Consider the following 23,015-nt stretch of genomic DNA (forward strand, 5'->3'; position numbering starts at 1 on the left):
TAGTTAGACTTAGAGTTAGACGGGTTCCTGCTAGTATAATTAACGAACTATATTTTAAAATATGGGGCAAAATTTCGGTATCATCAAATGCTGTTTGAAGCAAGAAACTCACATTTTTTCTTTCATTTTCTGAAAGTTTAGTCTATTAGGCTAGATTTCCTTAAATTTCAAATTACAATGTTAATGTCTGATCCAATATAAAAGGTCAATTTAAAATATGAATTCTTATTTATTCCTTTTCTTTTCAGTAAGCTCATGACGACATAAAGATGCAGAGCCTCTCGTTTTTGGTTTTTACAGCTTTCTGTCTGGTTGTCAGTGATGCAGCGGATCCGCCCATCAATGTCGAACCAGGTTATAATATTACTTATATATAATACGACATTAGCACTTTATTGAATATGTTGCGAAATAAGAATCATATTTCATACAATTTTATACAATGTCAATGACAAATAAAGTATAAAAATTGAGCGTACCAATAATGACCTTTCCATTTCCTCTGTTGCGCTATCACTGATCTCAAGTGGCATTATCATACATGAAGGAAGTTAGTCGAATTTCTCGTTTGCGTCGGTTACGGATTGTGTTAGAGTTAGAGTTAGGGTTGGGGTCAGAGTACTAGTAGAGGGTTAGGATCTTGAATAATCTTTCTATCCAGGGCCATTTTGATCTAGAGAACGTGTTATTCTAGTGTATAGTGATTAATCATCATACTACAAAAATAAAGAGGACTATACACTATACAGATTAAACAACTTAAAACCTGCTAAAATAACGCCGAATACACCAATGCCAGCTTAACTTTTAAACTACTTATTGCACAATTATTCAAACACAATTATATATATCATATTTTGTATTTCGTGGTAAACTTATACATAAATCAGTTTACCACAAATATACACGAGTTGTGTGAATATCTTTATTCCTTCGCTATGAATATCGCACTGACTAGGCTAGGTGTAAAATTGTTTTTGTCGTGTGTCTTAAAAACACCAATATTTCAGATCAATGGCACGACAAACCGTTCCTGCGAGATATCAACATTCCCAACCAAGCGGATGTATATATGAAGACTGATCTGGCGATTGGAAGCGGCACAGATTTGAGAATCAACTATAATGAAAACAATGGTGACTTTCAAAACATGGGATCTTTCGTATTAAAATTCTCAGATCCACCAAAGTATGGTTTCCTTTTGTGTACGGACTTTAATAAGCCAAGTCAAGACCTTCCTGTTGATTTGCCCGCTAAAGATGATGATGGCTTTAGGATCTTCAAAGTAGAAATGCATGGAAAATATGGTTTGAAGATCAGTTGCAACGATGAGATGCTGATCACTTTCGAACCTTCCGACGCAGTGTGCACGGGATGGTCGTCTTTTTGGAGAGATACGTGGGAAAAAAACAAAGAGGTGATAAGCTTTTCCTTTGACAAAGGAGTAAGAAAGTACAAAATCTCAAGTTCGGAATCCGCAGGTAAGAAATAGTCAAATATTGATATTTAGCATAGATGCGGAGTTCGTTGATTTTTGGCGTAGAGTTCGTGGAGTTCGTTCAAAATTTGGAGTTCGTTAGAGTTCGTTGGAGTTCGTTAGTCAATTTTTCAAAAAAAAACATGGAAAATGTTTTTTAAAAAAAGTAATCAGCTCAGGATTTCTCGCATGATCTCAGATATTTATTGGGGTAAAAATAAAGAATAAAACTATAATATTTTTGTATAAATAAATAAATAACGAGCAATACAGAATGTTAAATTTTACTAACTTTCAGCAGACATAACATCGGAAATATACTTCAACAGACTTGTTGAAGCATGTTTATGGGAACAGCGTACTTCCTGTTTTGACTTACAATAACGTAGATTTCCATGAACGTAAACCAGCTTTTCAACTCTATCAGTCGACAATCTATTCCTCTTTTTATTGAATATATACTCAAATGAGCTCCAATTATGTTCACACAAGGAAGCTGACGTATGTTGTTTAAAGACCTTAATGGCCAGTTCTTGCAGTTCAGGGGTCCCACCACCAAGTGTTTCCAGGGAACGTGCGCGCGCAAACTATTGGCGCCAGAATGTTCCAGTCGATCGACCAGTCCTTGTACTGTGAAATGTACAGTGTACACGCGACGCGTGGTAGAAGTTTCGAGTACCAATATATTTAGTTGTTTTACAATCGTATGTTATGTGTTGAATTGGCTGAATTGTAAATACAATTTCTGTTTAATTTCATTTTACGTAAGTTGTACAAAACGAACTCCTCAAGAGTTCGTAATTTTGGGTTGATGAGTTCGTAGAGTTCGTTATCACTGAGGAGTTCGTAGAGTTCGTACGTATCATCTATGATATTTAGCCAGTATATATTAACTTTTCTATTCGTTCCTATATCAATATGCCTCACCAAAAGAGTGATGATTAATCACTGTACTACGGAGCTGAGTAACATGGGGATGATAATGTTATTACAGGTAATTAGGGGGGGGGGGGGCGTGGTCAACAGTTTTTAGTACAAAGCTTTATTCGAGGACATTTGAGGGGGAAGGGGCCAGGGGGTGTTTACTGGAGGACTTCGCCGCTTCGACGCGCAAACTAGCATTATTGTTTCGCATCGAAGATGGTTGCAGAGCAACGATCTGGAAGGGTTGACATCAATGCAGATATCGTCAATCAACGAATTTATAGCTGGTCAAAGGTCAGCGCTTATGAGTGATGAGTATTAGTAATTGTATTCAGTATAATTGCGGGAGTGATTTTCAATCGCGTGTACACTGAATATCGAGTCTAAGGATTCATCTTCTAGTTCTACAGTTTTTGAGCAATCACCCTAAAACTTTGCACTGGATCCAACAGCTTTTACTTCTGAAAATACATAATAAATAAAATCACTTTCTCTTACTCTTTCTTTTACCCTTCCCGCTAAAATCACGTTCATTTAACTATACATCTTGATAACTTTTACATTGTCTTTCTTAAATCGTCGTAAAATTGTAAGGTCTTAAGGATTTTCGAGATAAAAATGAAATTTGATCGTGAGAGATGTCAGGGACACTTATGTATTACGTATGATGCAAATTGCAACTGTGAATAGTATTAATATAAGGTCAAGGAAACAGATTCAAGAAGCTATCTACATTTTAGCAGTGCACATCCAAACCACATTTATAGTGGAATAGTTTACAGCCAGTGCATCAGGCTCACGAGAATAATCAACTCACAAGAACGACTGGAAACCAGATTGAGTGAATTAAGCCAAGCATTCAAGGCAGCTGCCTATCCCTTAAAAATGGTGAACAACATCAGCAAGAAATTTCTCAACTCAGAAAGAAACCTTGAACGAAGATCTCCCATCAAGGATAACACACTGAAGCCAGAGATCCTGCCAATAACTCAATAAGGGTTGTCTCAACCTATGGAAGTGACTCTAACATTGTCACCACAGTGACAAAGTATGAGGAGAACCTAAAGAAGAACAGAAGTTTTGCCCTTGAAGAAAAGAATAATGGCAATAAGTTCTTCCAGTTTGTCAAGAAAACAGGAAGCAACCTCAAAAGCTGGTTGGTTAAGGTGAAAGACATAGCTCTGGGGAATAAGCATGACTCCACCTCCATATAGAGCATGGACTGTCTCAGAAAGAAAATTTTAACAATAGTGGTTCAGTTTGTATCCTATAAAATTAAAGTTCTAGTAGTTTAGATGTAAAGGAGCACCGATATATGCATGCCTTAAAACTTTAAAAGCTTAAAGTGACTTTAACTCTTTAAGGCCCTTCGCCCCTCAGGAATGAATAGTACAAACCCTTTCAAGATTCCTTTATTGCATAATTAATTTTTATTTTGTCCGAGGGGCTTTCCATAGATAGATTTTTTAAAATACTTGATGTTTCATATTTCACATCAGTTTCCTTTTCAGAGTTTCAGTTTGTATTTAGAAACTAAAATGCTATCAGCTTCCTCCCTGTGACCACGGGTTTTCCAGTCTATATTATAATTCAGAGAATTCTTTTTGTACAATGTTTGTTTGTACACTGTACGACCGCCCACGTGCAAATTAGGCAAAAAGAAAAAAGGTTGCACAGTAACCATGGTAACGAGGTTTGTTACAAGCGCATGTACGTGCAATGATATTTTTAACGTCATTTTGATCGGATTTGTGGTAATTACGTTGTGTTCAGTGCGAGCCTTGGGTTGCGTCCCGACTATGCTGCAGGGAAATCTGTACCGAAAGGACCGTGGCCGCACCGCAAAAGAAAAGGAGATCAGCCAGCTGTATCTTCGGTTGTGATGGACATTTTCTAATACGATAAAAACTTACTATCAAAGGATACTATTAGCTTCCTCCCTGTGACCATGGGTTTTCTAGTCTCTACTATAATTCAGAGAATTATTTTTGTTGTACGACATACGACCGCCCACGTGCAAATTAGATGAGAAATAGGAATTTAGGTAACAACCAAAAGGTTCCATAGCAACGGTGTTTTAATGCACACATGCACTTACCTGGGGACCTCAGGCTATTATGTTCATAAACATATATATAGAATAGAGATTCGGCGGAATGACAGGCTGAGCGCGGCCCAGTAAACATGCACATGCAAATATTGTTTTAACGTCATTTTGATCGGTTTTGTGGTAATTACGTTGTGTTTAAAGTGTTTTATATTTAAATCGGCTGTATCTTCAGTTGGGATGGATATTTTTGATGCGATTAAAACTTTCTTTCAAAGAAGACTACTAGCTTTGTCCCTGTTACAACGGGCTTTCTAGTCTATATTATAATTCAAAGAATTATTTCTGTATGTATATACGACAGCCCACGTGCAAATAAGGTAAACAAATACAAGTCGCGTAGTAACCATGGTAACGAGGGTTATACACACACGTGCACGTGCAAAGATTGTTAGAATGGCATTTTGATCGTTTTTGTTGATATGCAGTTGTGTTTACTGTTTAGTGCGAGCAACATTTTAATCAGCTGTATCTTCGGTGGAGATGAATACTTTTTCTCTTTTTGACGCGAATAGAACTGACTGCCAAAGAATATTATTAGATTCCTTCCTGTAACCACGGGTTTTCTAAGTTTCTAGTCTCTATTATAATTCAAGGAATTATTTCTTTATTCAAGGAATTATTTCTTTTATGTATGTACGACCGCCCACGTGAAAATCAGACGAGAAATAGAAAGTTGCGTAGTTACCGTGGTAACGAGGATTGTTACACGTACGTGCACGTGCAATGATTGTTTTAACGTCATTTTGATCGGTTTTGTTGATATTACGCTGTGTTCAGTACGATGAACATTTTAATTGGCAGTATCTTCGGTTGTGTAGGATATTTTTTGACGCTATTTAAACTTACTAACAAAAAATACTATCAAAATTAGCTTCCTCCCTGTGACCAGGGGTTGTATAGTCTCACTTATATTTCAGAGAATTATTTCTGTACGACCGCCCACCTGCAAATTAGGTGAAAATAAGAAGTTACATAGTTGTTAAGTCTTAATTACTTAGTATGAGAGTATGTTCCATAACTTCATGTAGTTTGTTGAAACACTTAATAAACACTCTTTTATAAATAATCGTAAAAGGTTAGTATTATGAATACATCAAGAATTCCTCAATAAGCGTCTTTAACATGAATTCATCACTAGAGAAGGGAGCTGGTTCAAGGACACAAAACCGGTCTGTCGGTCACGCAGTAGGTTGATACGAGAGCTCCTAGTCACAGCTAACTTAGACTCCAGTAGAACTCTAAGTTGCTAAAAGCAGCACGCATATTTATATGCACTGGTGCAACTCCCGTGAGGGACTGTGTTATTACTTTATTGGCTAGTTACGGCTAGTTACGGCTAGTTAGAGGTAGTTGGGGCAAGTTGCGGTTAACTCTGGTAAGAAGTGGTAAGATCTGGTAAGATCTGGTAAGATCTGGTAAGATCTGGTAAGTTAGGGCAGTTTAAGACTATCCCCCCTAAAGCTTTTAGCATTAGCTGCTCACTGCTATGGTTACTACTGACCATGTGGTGCAATGTGTTATGGTATTGTGCCCATTATATCAAGTTCTAGATTATTCTCTAGAAGGTTTCAGGGTAATCTATCAATAGTAAAAGGCCAAAGCTAGCAACCCAACATAGTAACCACGGTAACGATGGTTGTTAAACGCACGTGCACGTGCAAAGATTTGCGACCGACATTTTTATCGGGTTTGTGGTAATTACGTTGTGTTCAGCGCGAGCTACATTTAAATCGGCGATATCTTCGGTGGGGATGAATACTTTTTGATGCGATTAAAACTGACTGCCAAATAAATAGAAAGCTACTAGCTCCATCCCTGTTACCACGGGCTTTCTAAGTTTCTAATACATTATTATAATTCAAAGAATTATTTCTGTATGCTGTACGACCGCCCACGTGCAAGTTAGATGAAAATAAGAAGTTGCATAGTAGCCATAGTAACGGTGTTCAAAAGCGAACGTGCCCTGATTTGCGAGCGGTATTTTGATCGTTTTTTTGTTGGTGTAATTAGGTGGTGTTCAGTGCGAGGTATATTTCAATTGGCTGTATCTTCGGTTGTGACGGATATTTGTTGATGCTATAAAAACTGGCTACCAAAGAATACTATTAGCTTCCTCCGTGTGACCACGGGCTTTCTAGTACATTATAAATTACCAGACTTCAAGTCATGTTCTGGCATACCACTGAAGCACTGGGGGTCATCGAACTCGGTAGTTATATTGAAGACTTCATTATTTTCATCTATAATAACAGTATATGTCTACACTGAAGTAACTGACGGGCAAGACTTCTGGTCTAAATTATAAATATATAAACTTACTGTTCATTGTGTCGACATCCATATTCAGTGGGGTTACAAAGTTACAATGACATCGTGTGATCTCTCATTTGTAACATTAAAAGATTAAAGTCTGGAAATATGTATGTCTTTAATGACATTAATGGTTATTTTGCACCGGGGAGGTACCTTATCGGACCTTATTTGGACGGACATTAAATAGTTAAATGAACGGACATAATTATGAACGGACATTAATATGAACGCTGGGAAGCATTCAAAACCATCAAAAATCCTCATTTTTTCATTTTTTAAACGTTTATTTCAGCAAATGTTTTTCAAATCCATTTTTTATACAGTAAGTAAGAAAAACAGTCGTTAAACAGTAAAAATAATAAAATATGTATACATGATCAGTGTTTTATATCACATATCATCTACATCAAATGGGTTTTCGTGCATGAAAAAGTCTATCAGTGATTTGTAGCTTTATTGAAACCTTTTTTAAAATCAAACTACCCCGGTCCTGCATTTCAGTGTTAACTTTTACAACCCATTCGGCGTGAAGTGGTTTTTATCTTAGACAACTTTAGGTTAACCTTAACATCACGTGGAGCTTTCCTAGCACTGTTTCATTACCTCCCCTGAGAGTGAGTTATATAAACTATAACAACGTCGGACAATGTCGGACAATGTCCTTGGCAACACGATTTACCGTAATACCTAGAGGCTGGAACAAGTTTGTCATGTTGGCGGGGACTAACTCATGAACTATGTTGTTGAGTGCCATTAAATAGTGACCCTTGAAAACATCATATAGTACAATGTACAGTTTTCTGTGCCTCCGGCAGACCAAGGAGAACCTTTCCGTCGTTAACTTACGGCACAATAAAGTTCTCATAGTTGTCATATTATTCTGGACAAAAAGTTCGAAGTGGAAAAATCCTTGAAAAAAATTCAACGGACTTAAACTTGGACGGACCTTAAATGAACGGACTTTATTTGAACGGACATTAAGATGAACGTTAGGGCCTCCAGCATTCATTTAATGTCCGTTCAAATAAGGTCTGATAAGGTATTCCTGTCTTTTTCATTCAAATTTTATAAAAGTGGATATTTTCGAATTATTCGTGAACATAAGAATTAATTTACGGAACTTAAAAAAAATATCTTGATGGCAGCCATATTTTTGTGATTTCTATCTAATTTCAGTTGATGGAGGATATAGTGCTTTTGGAGATTGGTCTAAGTGCTCTGCTGATTGTGACGGAGGCACCCAAACCAGAACCAGACAATGTAACGACCCTGCTCCCAGTAATGGTGGTAAAGAATGTGAAGGAGACGATTCCGAAACTCAAACATGTAACGAAGACCCTTGTTCAGGTAATTTTCTTATGAAACTTACCAGTTCCGAGTTTTTATAGATGTAAAATCTTCATCTGAAAAATGAGTGCTTTCTGAAAATAATTTCCTCCGAGAAAAAATCTATCAAAGATGAAAGATTTCATTCAAATTTTATAGAAGCCGTATTTTTGGACGACCAGGACGATGGGGACGATAACAGTATTACAAGTAATATTAGCCAGATTTTGTAATATTTTCTACTCGGCTGAGAACTGAGTAGCACCATTTTTAATCGTCGTATGCAGTGGCGTAACGTTGCCTGTTGGCGCCCCCTGCCGAAAAAAGCGCCCCCCTGTTGGCGCCCCCTCCCCTTTTGGTGCCCTCCCTAAAATTGAACAAATTAGGTGATTTTAAAGAATACGCCGGTAAAATCTCTAAAAAGTGTGTATCTAGAGCAAAACGCGCAGTTTTGCTAGTACTTTAGTTAAGTTTTCGAAATTGTCCCACATTCAAACGACGATTTGGCGCCCCCCCCCCCCCCCCCCCCCCCCCCCCCCCCCTTAAGACGGCCTTTCGTTACGCCACTGGTCGTATGTCTTTTAATTTTAAACACCACAGATTTATATCACTGGAACGACAAACCGATAAGGGGAGATATTGAACTTCCCAACCAAGCGGATGTTTATATGAAAACTGATCTGGCGATTGGAAGTGGCAAAAATTTGATAATCAACTATAAAAACAATGCCGGCGAAGGTTCAGGTGGTTTCAAATTACTGTTCTTAAATCCACCAAAGTATGGTTTCCTTAAGTGTACGGAATTACAGGACGCAAATTTAGACCTTCCTGTTGATTTGCCCGCTAAAGATGATGATGGCATTCGGATCTTCAAAGTAGAAACGCACGGAACAAATGGTTTGAAGATCAGTTGCAACGATGAGATGCTGATCACTTTCGAACCTTCCGACGCAGTGTGCACGGGATGGTCGTCTTTTTGGAGAGATACGTGGGAAAAAAACAAAGAGATGATAAACTTTTCCTTTGACGAAGGAGTAACAAAGTATAGAACCTCAAAAAAATCCGAAGGTAAGAAATAGTCAAATACTGATATTTAGCCAGTATATGTTAACTTTTCTATTTGTCCCTATATCAATATGCGTCACCAAAAGAATGGTGATTAATCACTCTAAGTGAAAGTCTACTGCACTCGACTGTCACGTAACTTTTTAACACGTCCTCTAGGTGGCTCTGAATGACTATAACTATTCGAAACCCTAACCATATAATCTTATCCCAACCCTAACCTCATCCCTATTCCCTAACTGAAGCATATGCTGAAACCCTTACCCTAACCAGAAATTATGCCGACTTCATTGTACGGTATTATCACGTGATCGAGACAGTTTTTGCCGATATATTGCTAGGGGACCATTTTAGCCCTATGATTCGCAATCAGCATTCGAAAATAAATCGAAACAGGTAGATTTCAATCTTGTCAGGGGCTCTTTTAAAATAATTATGCTTCAATCTTCATCGGATTATATATTATATATTTGACCAAAACCCATAATCATGGGTAGAGTGGACTGCTGCCAGTGTCTCTCTTTTCCAAACACAAGGAAATGATATTAATTTGAATAACCGTCTGCAAATGCAAATTGATATCGAGAATGCAATCGGTCGCTCGAATTTTCCATTCACTCACAGCTTACGAATTGTAGTAAATCTTATTGTTTTCTGATACTCTTGATCTCTAACTCAATTTTAACTTGATTTTTAAGGCACCTGAATATGGTGATTTTGGGTTTTTTACCGAATTTCGTAAAACATGCTGCCGTCATCTTTAACATTGAATTAGTTATGAGTATGTTTTGAGCTTAAATATACCTGCTAAACTACTTTCGATGAGTCTTAATGCCTGAAAAACAATAAAGGGGTATAATAGTATAGGGGGTAAATAGTATTGTGAATATAAGGGCGACGGTCATGCTTGCCAGCATTGTGATAGGGGGTAAATAGTATTGTGAATATAATGACCAGTGTCACCTATTATCTTCATCAAATGGGTTTTCGTGCATAGAATACAGAATAGTCCATGCTTAAAGCATCAGTGATTTCTAGCTTTATGAAAACCTTTTTTTATCAAACTACCCCGGTCCTGCATTTCAGTGTTAACTTTTACAACCCATTCGGCGCGAAGCGGTTTTTATCTTATATTAGACAACTTTACGTTAACCTTAACATCACGTGGAGCTTTCCTAGCACTGTTTCATTACCTCCCCTGAGAGTGAGTTATATAAACTATAACAACGTCGGACAATGTCGGACAATGTCCTTGGCAACACGATTTACCGTAATACCTAGAGGCTGGAACAAGTTTGTCATGTTGGCGGGGACAAGCTCATGAACTATGTTGTTGAGTGCCATTAAATAATAATTTCGTTGACTTTTTCCGCCAAGTGACCCTTGAAAACATCATATACTAGTCAAGTTTTACTATTACTCATAGTAGATAAAAGGAGTCATAAAATAAGGTCCGATAAGGTATTCCTGTCTTTTTCATTCAAATTTTATAAAAGTGGATATTTTCGAATTATTCGTGAACATAAGAATTAATCTACGGAACCTAAAATAAACATCTTGATGGCAGCCATATTTTGAGATTTCTATCTAATTTCAGTTGATGGAGGATATAGTGCTTTTGGAGATTGGTCTAAGTGCTCTGCTGATTGTGACGGAGGCACCCAAACCAGAACCAGACAATGTAACGACCCTGCTCCCAGTAATGGTGGTAAAGAGTGTGAAGGAGACGATTCAGAAACTCAAACATGTAACGAAGACCCTTGCCCAGGTAATTTTCTCATAAAACTTACCAGTTCCGAGTTGTTATAGATGTAAAATCTTCATCTGAAAGATTCCTATCTTCAGGTACTTCCTAAATATAATTTCTTGAAACTTTCCATAAAGTATGGTGGTTATATGATGGATAACCTGTGTAAGTTTGAGCGATTTTCTATGTGCCAAATTTGAGATATCACCTTAAACACACAAAATATCTCCAATTCGGTGGTTTGCAGTGGTTCCAAGGCATATATCTGGAGATCCAACAATACGATTTTCTTGAAACTTTCTAGATAGTAAGATAGCTTTAAGACAAATAATTTGTGCAAGTTTGGATGAATTTCTATGTGCCAAATTTGAGATATCACTTCAAACACAAGAAAATAGTGCTGTCGGACAGATGTCGCTGTCGGACAGATGTCGTGTTACCACTTTTACTTACGGCACAATAAAGTTCTCATAGTTGTCATATTCTGGACAAAAAATTCAAAGTGGAAAAATGTTTGAAAAAAATTCAACGGACTTTAAGTTTAACTTGGACGGACCTTAAATGAACGGATTATTTATTTGAACCTACATTAAGATGACCGTTAGGGCCTTCATAAGGTCCGAGAAGGTATTCCGAGAAGGTATTCCGAGAAGGTATTCCTGCCTTATTCATTCAAATTTTATGAAAGCGGCTATTTTCGAATTATTCGTGAACTAATTTACGGAACTTAAAATAGATATCTTGATGGCAGCCATATTTTTGTGATTTCTATCTAATTTCAGTTGATGGAGGATATAGTGCTTTTGGAGATTGGTCTAAGTGCTCTGCTGATTGTGACGGAGGCACCCAAACCAGAACCAGACAATGTAACGACCCTGCTCCCAGTAATGGTGGTAAAGAATGTGAAGGAGACGATTCCGAAACTCAAACATGTAACGAAGACCCTTGCCCAAGTAATTTTTTTATAAAACTTACCAGTTCCGAGTTTTTATAGATGTAAAATCTTCATCTGAAAGATTCCTATCTTCAGGTACTTCCTAAATATAATTTCTTCCGAGAAAAAAATCTATCAAAGATGAAATAGTTTTGTACAGTACGTAACGTGTATATATGGGATATTCCTGTCTTTTTCATTTATAGAAACGGATGATTTAGAATTATTCATGAACAAAAGAATTAATTAACGGAACTTAAAATACATATCTCGATGGCAGCCATATTATTGTGATAGGAATTACATTCTATCTAATTTCAGTTGATGGAGGATACGGTGCTTTTGGAGATTGGTCTAAGTGCTCTTCTGATTGTGACGGAGGCACCCAAACCAGAACCAGACAATGTAACGACCCTGCTCCCAGTAATGGTGGTAAAGAATGTGAAGGAGACGATTCCGAAACTCAAACATGTAACGAAGACCCTTGCACAGGTAATTTTTTTATAAAACTTACCAGTTCCGAGTTTTTATAGATGTAAAATCTTCATCTGAAAGATTCTTATCTTCAGGTGCTTCCTAAAAATAATTTCTTCCCAGAAAAAAATGTATCAAAGATGAAATAGTTTTGTACAGTAACGTGTATATATGGGATATTCCTGTCTTTTTCATTCAAATCTTATAGAAGCGGATATTTTCGAATTATTCATGAACAAAAGAATTAATTTACGGAACTTAAAATACATATCTCGATGGTAGCCATATTATTGTGATAGGAATTACATTCTATCTAATTTCAGTTGATGGAGGATGGAGTGCTTTTGGAGATTGGTCTAAGTACTGCTCTGCTGATTGTGGCGGAGGCACCCAAACCAGAACCAGACAATGTAACGACCCTGCTCCCAGTAATGGTGGTAAAGAATGTGAAGGAAACGATTTCGAAACTCAAACATGTAACAAAGACCCTTGCACAGGTAATTTTTTAATAAAAGTTACCAGTTCCGAGTTTTTATAGATGTAAAATCTTCATCTGAAAGATTCCTATCTTCAGGTGGTTCCTGAAAATAATTTCTTCCGAGAAAACAATCTATCCAAGATGAAATATTTTTGTACAGTAACGTGTATAAATGAGATATTCCTATCTATTTCATTCAAATTTTATAGAAGTCATATTTTTGGACGAAAAATATGGATGATGATTAATCACTCTACACTCGACCGTCACGTGACTTTTTCAACCCCTTCTCTAGCTGGTCCTGAACGACTATTCGAAACCCTAACCCTCTAATCTGATCCCATCCCTAACCATAACCCAATCCTTAACAAAAGCATATGCTGAAACCCTAACCCTAACTAGATATTAGACTAACTTCCTTATACGGTCATATCACGTGATCGAAACAGTTTTTCGCCAATATCTCGTCAGGGGAGCATTTTAACCCTATGTCATGGGGGGTGATTCGTAATCAGCGTCCGAAAATACATCGAATGAAGTTGGTTTCAACTGTAGGGGCCCTTTTAGAACAATCTCGAAGATCGACTGTAGAGTGATTTAGCACGCTCGGAAAAATATATATATATATAGGGGGAGGGGGGGGCCAATGGGTATTTTTTTTGTGAAACTTGATTTCGAGATAGCAAACTAGGAGTAGGACCAGTTACCGAACTTTTGAAGTGGTCCCGGACCCCAACCGCCAAACGGTGCCCGCGTACGTGGGAGCCACAAAACCCAGGTTTAAGGTGCTTTGCTTGTACTTGTAGCTAGTGTTCTCGGCCTGAAATCGTATATGAAATTTCATCAAGATTTGACAAAAAATGACCGAGTTATGAGCCAAAAACCATATGCCCATATTTGGGCAAACGCATGATCAAATTTGGTAGATTTCGTCCCATAAATTGGTCAAATATTTGTAGGTTTATAACCTATCAGGACGCGCGCCGAGTTGGACTCGTCGACGGTCCTGAATAATATATATAATATTTGAAACAAATATTTTACGAGTATCACCTGTTAATCAAATATCAATATTTTTGAATGAGACTTACTTTATATTTATATGAAAGGTAAGCCTAAAGTTAAACTACATATTCTCTGTAAGTTATAGCTTTATATCTTTTTAAATGTGGATACTGATTTGATTTGATTTGAAACTTTTACAAAATAGCAAATATACAAATGTACAGCAAATCGAACAAACATATAAAATGGGCCGAAATGTATAAATGCTATAAAGCGTGGGTCAGTGAAACAAGTTCAGAGGAGAGGACAACTTTTAAAACACGAGGTTTATGGCCGCCCAAAGTCTCAATAACGTCACCTCCACCTAGTAATAAAATTATGAAATATGAAGTGTGAAACAAATTATGAAATATGAAGTGTGAAACAATCAAGAAATAGCTCGTATATAAATTATAAAATTGTCTCTCAAATACAGATAACGTCCGAGAACTATTAAGATACACAATACTCATTCAAATACTGATCAGTGTCCGAGAGACATGAATTGCTTCACGGTGGTTTCTTATCACGGCTACAGACTTTCCCGTACCGGATATAGTGGTCGAGATGAGTCTGCTCAACCCTCTTCTTCTTCAGGTCCGTAACCAGATGTTTCCTCGTTGCTCGTTCTTCGCTAGATCTATCTGGACAGATCCATACATTTTTGTGGGTCTCAACTAGCCTCAGTCTTCCTGTTTTCGTCAGAATCTGTTGAACCGCTGTAGAGCTTGGGACAGTGATCTTTACTGGTCGGATAGTCGTACTACCTGGCCTCTTCCTGCCGACTCTAGTCGCTTCGAAGTGAGGTTTCTCCCCAATCTCCTCCAGAACTGCGGTTACTAGCGCTGGAAGCTGTTCTCCCTCTTCTTCTTTCAACCCAAACACGATCAGGTTCTTGCTCCTGTCCTCCTCTGCAGCCACACTCTTCATCACCTTCTTCAGGATGTTACTGTTGCAGACCGTACCACTTGCACTGTTCTGTTGTACAGTTGCACTGTAGCTCTTTATCCCTGACTCCACCGTTGTTTGCACTGTCTTCTTAACCGACGTCTTAAACAACTCTAGTTCTTTGTCCTTCTGCACAAGCAGCTGGCCCTGCAGCCTGATCAACTTATCCTTGTCTTCTAACGCTTCCGTCTTCAAGAAATATATGATCTCCTCCATTTTACCCATCTGGCATTCATGCCGTTGAACGAGGTCTATTGCTTCCACAAGCCGAAGTGCCAGATGCTTTTTATAGACAGTTGGAGCCATAAATATTTCTCTGTCCATATCTCCACAAATATCTCTGTCGTCGATTTTCAGTTCTTTTCCCAGCGTAATGAACCACTTAGTATTACAGGGACAAAAGGAAATCGCGGCATGTACGGAATCGCGATTTTTCCCATTATTTACGACAAATTTTATGTGTAGTTTAATGTATAGCCTGTTAAATTTCGCGGTATCGCGATTTTTGGCCAAAATAATCGCGAAATCCTTTTGTCCCTGCTTAGTAACACTGTCCTTCAATTTTGTCTGTTCATCATACTCGAATCCTTGAATTTGGTCCAGAGATTGGGTCACCTTACGATCATCCTCCATAATGTACTTGTATAGGAATGTACAAGTACACACGCAAAGGCTAACTACTCGGTAGCAGCAAACTGAACTTATCGCAATTTACAAAAGATAAGGGAGCTCGATAATTGCAACGTAAGCTACACTGACTACACTATAAACTATTACTAAGGCGAAAATACCCCAAAAGATGAACAAAATTGCCCGTATCTTCGTTTGTGATGTTTTCGGAATTGATTTCATTAATTTGGATTTATCAGTTTTAAAAATTTTCGCATGAAATTTTCGGAATTGACTCTAAATCGCATTTCCACCTTATTGTAAAAAAACAATTTGTGGCCAAATTCCAAAATTTGCCCGGTAAAATCCAGAATTTGGCCCCTTTAACTTTTCTATTCGTCCCTATATCAATGTGCCTCACCAAAAGAATGATGATTAATCACTCTAAGTCTAAACTCGACTATCACGGAATTAAACGGAATTAAACGGAATTAAACGGAATTAAGTTGTCGGAGATGGTACTAACACCATCGTCTCACTATACATGAATGAATAACATAACTAGAGTAAGTAAAATTCGAATTTCAAGAGTCATGAAAATTTAAAACAAAAGCACTTAAAATTTAACTCCCGTACAAACAACCGAAATAGAAATAATTGCTGGAATAATAATTTAACATAAGAGGAAGTAGTAAAAGGCAACTTCAATGATCACTAAACTGCGATATCAGTATTCGAGTCCACAAAAGACACATTCATACTCGAACAGTCCTCCCACTCACAGTCACAACGTAGTGGAAACAGTAAACACTAGTGTTCCATGCTCGTACAACAGATCGTGAAATCTGCATAATGATGGATGGTCTGTATTATGCCTGTTGAGTTGGTAGTCCTGATGGGGTGACAGGCAGTATTGGCGTCTTTTTCGGGTTCCTGATGCGGTGACAGTTGCAAAGGAATTTGCCCAGTTCTTGCACATGGGCAGAATTCATGATAGCTCCGTATTCCTTGAGCAGCAAAAGGCTCTTAAGGTTGTCGGACAGAGAAAGTCTCGCTGAGTGGTACATTGGACATTCAGTGAGGCAGTGTTCTTCATTTTCAATGATTGTTCCTTCGAAAAAGGGGAGATATTCTAAGCCCTGAACGTTCTCCACGTAACTTTTAAAACACGTCCTCTAGCGCTAGGTGGCTCTGAGTCTGAATGACTATTCGAAACCCTAACCATCTAATTTGATCCAAACCCTAACCTCATCCCAAACTCAAACTGAAGCATATGCTGAAACCCTTACCCTAACCAGAAATTATACCAATTTCATTGTATGGTAATAATAATATCACGTGATCGAGACAGTTTTTGCCGATATATCGCTAGGGGACCATTTTAACCCTATGATTTGGAATCAGCGTTCGAAAATACATCTAAACAGGTAGATTTCAACTGTCAACTTCAAGTGTCAGGGGCTCTTTCAGAAAAATGTTGAAGATCGACTGTAGACTTTCACTTAGAGTAAAATTTTTATTTAGCACGCTCGTCACCAGAAATACAAATTATGCTTCAATCTTCATCGGATCATATAATTATATTATATATATATGGGTAAACTAGACCTGCATAAGCCAGGGGAACGGCCCATAGCAGGGTAACCAGGATGGCCCGGTACCCAAAAACCTGATTAACTAGCAAAGATAAAAAATAACAATAGGTAATAAATAGATACCAATACTATACCGATATAAGATGCATAGTTCAGAAGGATCAAACCGGGATGTTCCTTCTGTTAGTCTTTTGTAGGAGTCCATGGCTGTCGTATTCTTGTCTCTATTTCTTTTCTTCTCCGTGTTGTATTAGTCTTGCTGTAACGAGGAGTTAAAGAAATGTCTGGTATGGAATACTATGGTCCTGGGAGGTATCATGTTAGAGATATAGAGGGCTGGGGAAGTCCCTGAATCATGTCAATGGGCAATAAGAGGAAACTGAGTAGGTAACGTGGTTGTCCCTTCCACAATCAGCAAAGATGAAAAAGAGGGGTGAGGGGGGAGAGAGAGAGACAGGCATTAAGTCAAGCTACGAGCGCCGTCCAGTGGACTATTGAGCCCTTAGAACTGGCTGGGTAGCAGGACCTTCTGCAAGTCTGAACACGATCTGGGGAGGGGAGGGTGATTGTGGTAGAGGGACAATTACGTCAGCTAAGGCTAAGAGAAAGGGACTAAGGGGGTTCATAGAAATCTAGATACTTGGTAGCTCTAGCGAACCCCACTATGTTACTGATAGAGAAGGTTTGATGGAAGGTGTCCTCTCTGATGGTATAGTTACCAAGGTAGTATTTCCTGTGTATGGAGAATGCTGGACAGCTTGTGAGGTAGTGTGCTGTAGTTTCCTTGTCTTCATCGCACTTTTTGCATATGCTGTTGGGTTCGTTGCCAATCTTGTTTTGGAAATATCTGAGATAACTGCATCCTGTGAATAGATGGGTAAGAATTCTGGTATTGTCTCTATTATGTCGTTTAACGTCAAGGTGTCTGTCAAAGAAACTAATAATGTTGGATTGGTGAAAATCAGTGGAGGATCTGAAGAGTAATAAACGTTTATAGTGAAGTCGAGAAAAGTAACTGTCTAAAATATTAGAGAGAGAGGAGTGAGTGTAAGGGGCAAAAGGAGGCGGTCCAATGGGAGGAGAGTCGGATCCTTTGTTTGCCAGAGAATCTGCGAGATCATTGCCTATTATTCCACTATGCGCCGGTACCCAGTGGAGGGTGACGGATATCGTCCTGCTAAGTGCGTTGAGGGCTCCTAGAGTGTCTAGGATGAGGTGGGATCGGGTGATAGTGCCCGATAAGGCAAGAAGAACTGCTTTGCTGTCGATACAGATGTGGAGCTCAGTAGCTTCGTAAGAGTTCTTGGAGAGGTGGATACAGAGGTGGAGTAAAGCCAGTAACTCTGCTTGGAAGATGGTTGTGGTGTTTCCGAGTTGGTGGAAATGTTCTGTAATAGACGATGAGTTAAGAAAGAGGACGAACCCCGCTCCTGCGAGGTTGTTCTTCACCGAGCCGTCGGTGTATCCCACTAGAGTGTCTGGTTTATGTAGGAGAGGGATCTGAACTAGGGCGACCGAGCGGTCGAGAATATCCGTTGTGAAGGATTGTGACAGGTTGAGTGATGCTGGTGCTATGTCTAAAAGGGAAAGAGGTGGGAGAATCTTCTTGAGCTGATCATTGAGGAGTATCGAGTGAGATGTCAGCTTTCCGTCTCTAAGTCCGTATGAGGCGGACGAAGTGATGTTAAGCCTGAGGAAGGTTTTAAGAGAAATGGAGTGAATCCTGAGGTCGAGAGGGGGGATTTGGGTGAGGACCTCTAAGTAACAGGTCGGAGAGGAGGAGATGGCTCCTGTGATCAGGAGTAGAGCTGTTCTTTGTACGTGGTTGAGCATGTTAGTAGCCCATTTTCTGGAGTCCAGTATATGGCTCCAGACCACTGATCCATGAGAAAGAGCTGGGATGATGATTTGTTCGTAGATCCAGAGTGTGTAGGAAGGTTTAAGTCCCCATTTTTTGCTACAGGCAGATCTGATGGTGTGCAGGTTTCTGATAGCTCTATTACAAGTGGCATCAATGTGGGGTCTCCATAGGAGCTTGGAGTCAAGGGTAATACCAAGGTATTTGACCTCATTTACAAGGTGAATGTTGATGCCTCTAAGAGATAGGGGTTTATCAAGCGTCCATATTCGTTTCCTGGTAAACATGATAGCTTGGGTCTTGAGAGAGCTAAGTTTTACGCCGATGGTCGTGCACCAATTATCAATGATAATGAGGTATCTTTGACAAATGGCTCTGATGGTGGGAATGTCTATTCCTCCTACTATGATGGAGAGGTCGTCTGCGAAGGCTTGAATGAATGATGTGTCTAGGTTGTGGTTAGAGAGGAGGTCGTTAAGAGTAAGGTTCCAGAGAAATGGCGAGAGTACTCCTCCTTGAGGGCAGCCTCTGCTGATAGTTCTAGAAATAGAGATACCGTTAAGGGTGAGAGTGATAACTCTATGGGAAACCATATAGTAAATCCAGTTGCATAAGGTGGTGGGAATTCCCGAGTTGTTGAGGTTATGGTAGATCAGTAGATGGCGTCATAAGAGATGTTGTCGAAGGCTCCTTCAATGTCCAAAAAGAGTCCTAGGGCTTGATTTCCAGCTGAGAGGGAAAATTCAATTTTGTTGGTAATCTTGTGAAGGGCGGAGTCGGTAGAGAAGTTTCTCTTGAAACCATGTTGGTTGTCTGTAGTGAGGTTGGAGAGTCCAATGTCGGCTTCAATGTACCAGATGATCAGTTTCTCCATAATCTTCTGTAGAGTCGAAGTAAGGCTGATGATACGAAATGCTCGCACATTTGTATAGTCGTCTTTAAGAGGTTTGGCGATGACCACACCATTAGCCTCATTCCAGTCGTCAGGTGTGATACCCAAACGGAGGGAGTGTTTATAAAGGTGAAGAATACAAGGTGAGATAGAATCCCAGCATGCGTTAATCATATTGAGTCGAATGTTGTCTGGTCCCGGAGATTTGTTCGGAGCCATGTCCATGCAGACTTTCTTCAGTCTGTTAGGCGTCATCAGAGAGTTGATGATGTTGTCATGATCTGGGCCTGGGTCAATAGGAGTGTGTGCTATCGGGTTGTCAATGGGGAGGAGAGCTTCAGCTAGCGTATCTAGGGTTTCTCTTGGAGATGATGTGAAGCTGCCGTTCGGTTTTTTAAGGGATCCTAGTTGTCCGGGATTAGTGTTCAGTGATTTCATGACTTTATGGAGTCTAGCTGCTGAGGGTATGCTAGAAATTTTGTTCACGTAGTTTTTCCAGCTAGATCTTTTAGCTGTCCTGATGATGTTTTTGTAGTCTTTAAGTCCGGTTCTGTAGAGGTTCCAGAAGTGATCTGTTTTGTGTTTTCTGGCTTTCCGGTGCATGATTCTGACTAGCCTGCGCTATATAATTATATTATATTATAATTAATATATTAAGCCTGATGTGCTTTTGATTTGGCTCGCCTTAATTAAATTTAAGTTATTACGCGACTTTGGTTTTTTATTGTTTATGATTTTGCAGCCGAACAAATTCAAAATTAACGGTTTTCCATAAACCCTAATCCAAATCCTAATGCCTAACCTTGCTATAAGTATACTTTGTAGGCCCGCCGCGATACTGGGGCTGGGGACACTAATTGAAACGACGATGGGGGTCACGACGTTATACAAGTACAACCCTAACCCAAACCATAACCGCGAATTAGCTATCCATGATAAGCTAGCCTAACCACAACCCTAACGTTCCCATATCCCTAACTCTAAACTGAATCAATCGAATACATGTTTAACTTAAACTAACCTCAACCTGTCACGTGACCTCAAAACAGTTTTTTCCATAACTCTCCAGTAGTACAGGAAAGCATTTAACGGGTGATACTCGTAAAATATTTGTTTCGGCGCGCGCCCTGGTACTGGTACTGGTAGGTTATACACCTACAAATTTTTACCCTACGGCTATAACGTCATGGGGGATGATTTGGAATCAGTGTCCAAAAATACACTTAAAACCTACTCAAATTACTTTCATACCCCCAGGGTCTTTTTGCAATAATTTTTAATTGATGATTGAGGCGAGCGAATTAATGAAAGCGCTTTAATTTACCTAATCGGACATTTTTTACAACTATATATAATATAATTGATAATTAAAATTAACGATCGAAGGCATTCAAAACCATTAAAAATCAATTTTTGGCGTATTTTCCAATTTTATTTACAATTTAGCAAATACAAAATAATTTTTGATAGATTTTTTAGTACAGTAAGTGTAACTGTAAGCAAAAAATCCGTTAAGCAATAAAATGTTGATAGGCAAAATTAAAAAGTAACCATATCCTGGACAATAACTATAAGTTCGTAGTGGAATACGTTTGGAAACAAATTTGAACAGACTGTACTTGGACAAACTTTAAAAGGGCAGACTTTATTTAAACAGTCATTAAAATACACGCTTCGGCCCCCAGCGTCCAATTAGTGTTCGTTCAAATAAAGTCCTGTGTAAGGTAATTGGTATGTTTAATATGATTATGAATCAATCGCATCCCTTCCAAATCGATCCGATATAATCTTCTTATCAACTTTTCAGAGACAGTAAACACTGCCAATTTGCGATCTAGATCTGCTTTTCAATACCTAGCTGCAGTATTCGTTTGCTACATGATGCTCTTCTAGTTATGGTAACTTTTATTTATTTTTAATTAGACCATTATGTTTTGTTAATTTATTAGAAAATTTGAACAAATTCCAATCATATTAATGACTCAGCTTTGTAAGGATGATGGAGGATGGTCGGACATGTCCTTCGCAGCGATAACAACAGCTCACCTGCAGAGCTTGCATTACACTTTGAAGTAGAGAGTCAGAGTACTAAAAGGGTAGCGTAGGCAGACACCAGTCGAACTTACTTAGGACTATTAAATCTGATTTAGGTAGTATAGGAAGTAGGAACATTCCATTTGTAAATACAGTCGAACTCGATTTGTACAGTTTAAGACTTATAGCCTCTGATACTGATAGAGCGGGATGGAAGAAATTTGTATTACTTGTGTTTCAGTATTTTTTTCCTGGCTACTTATCAGATCTTTAACTTAAAGACTTTAAGATGTTCACTTATGTTCTATTTTTGATTTGAATAAAGTTATATAATACATAATATTATCTAATTTATATCAGGACGAACCGCACAAAAATTTCCAGACTTTTAAATTGCCATTTTGCATACTAGTTAGGGACCGTACAGACTACAGAGTGTCCAATTAGAAGGTGTCAATGTTCGCGAGCTTGATCTTGTGGTACTTAAGGCTCTCAGCAGTGGTCACTTCTTATTTATATTACTATTAGCTATGGACGATAGCTAATAAGTTACACTTTGACTTTTCTTTAGATATCTCTGTTAGTGTTTAAATGTTGCAATGGTCAAATTGTCGATGTACTTATTTACTTTGGTTACTTTGGTTACTTTGGTGGAGTTTATCCTCGTAGCAGGAAGGGTCATCAGATTTCTGGCCACCTCGATGGCGAGTAGTCTACTAGGGAATTAGACCAGCTACAGCTATAACATTAACCGGAAATCGGAGGGTTGTCCGGTATCAAAGCAACAAACTAACTTTAAACGACTCAAACGTAGCTTCAGCTTTAATAATGTCAGGCACATTGTTCCATAGTTTTGCTCCTCTTAGCTTACAGTAAATGAGCTATCATAGAGTGTCTGGTTGCTCAAGGAACTCAACCTAGACAGTAAAGGGATGATTGCTCGGGTACCATGTCTGGATGTTTTTGTGAACCTAATATTGTTGCAATTGGGAACAACATTGTGAAGGATCTTTTACATCATCAGAATGGTATAACGTTCCCTTCTGCGCTGTAGTGACATCAGCTTTAGATGTGAAAGCCTCTCCCACATGCATTAGTTCATATTTTCCAGACCGCATATACGATCAGTGAATGTTCGCTGGACCCCCTCCAAAAGCTGGATCTCAGTCACCTTAACAGGTTCCCAC

General features: G+C 38.7%; 1 protein-coding gene across 2 annotated transcripts; it reads left to right on the top strand.

The window, feature by feature from the left end:
* The first annotated feature begins 242 nt into the window (after positions 1-242).
* LOC134818358 (uncharacterized) lies at positions 243-22,450 on the top strand. 2 transcript variants are annotated; one of them, XM_063827870.1, is made up of 10 exons: positions 243-354; positions 1,011-1,481; positions 8,001-8,171; positions 8,751-9,218; positions 10,813-10,983; positions 11,745-11,915; positions 12,218-12,388; positions 12,694-12,867; positions 21,602-21,692; positions 21,781-22,450. In XM_063827870.1, exons 1-9 carry the CDS (start codon positions 270-272, stop codon positions 21,685-21,687), a joined length of 1,968 nt encoding a protein of 655 aa, XP_063683940.1. In that variant the 5' UTR covers positions 243-269; the 3' UTR covers positions 21,688-21,692; positions 21,781-22,450. The 2 variants fall into 2 exon arrangements, with proteins under 2 accessions (XP_063683940.1, XP_063683939.1); XM_063827869.1 differs by having other exon boundaries at positions 21,790-22,396.
* The last annotated feature ends 565 nt before the right edge of the window (positions 22,451-23,015 follow it).

This window comes from Bolinopsis microptera, chromosome 7 (assembly GCF_026151205.1).
Source record: "Bolinopsis microptera isolate Bmic1 chromosome 7, MBARI_Bmic_1.0, whole genome shotgun sequence".
NCBI lineage: Eukaryota > Metazoa > Ctenophora > Tentaculata > Lobata > Bolinopsidae > Bolinopsis > Bolinopsis microptera.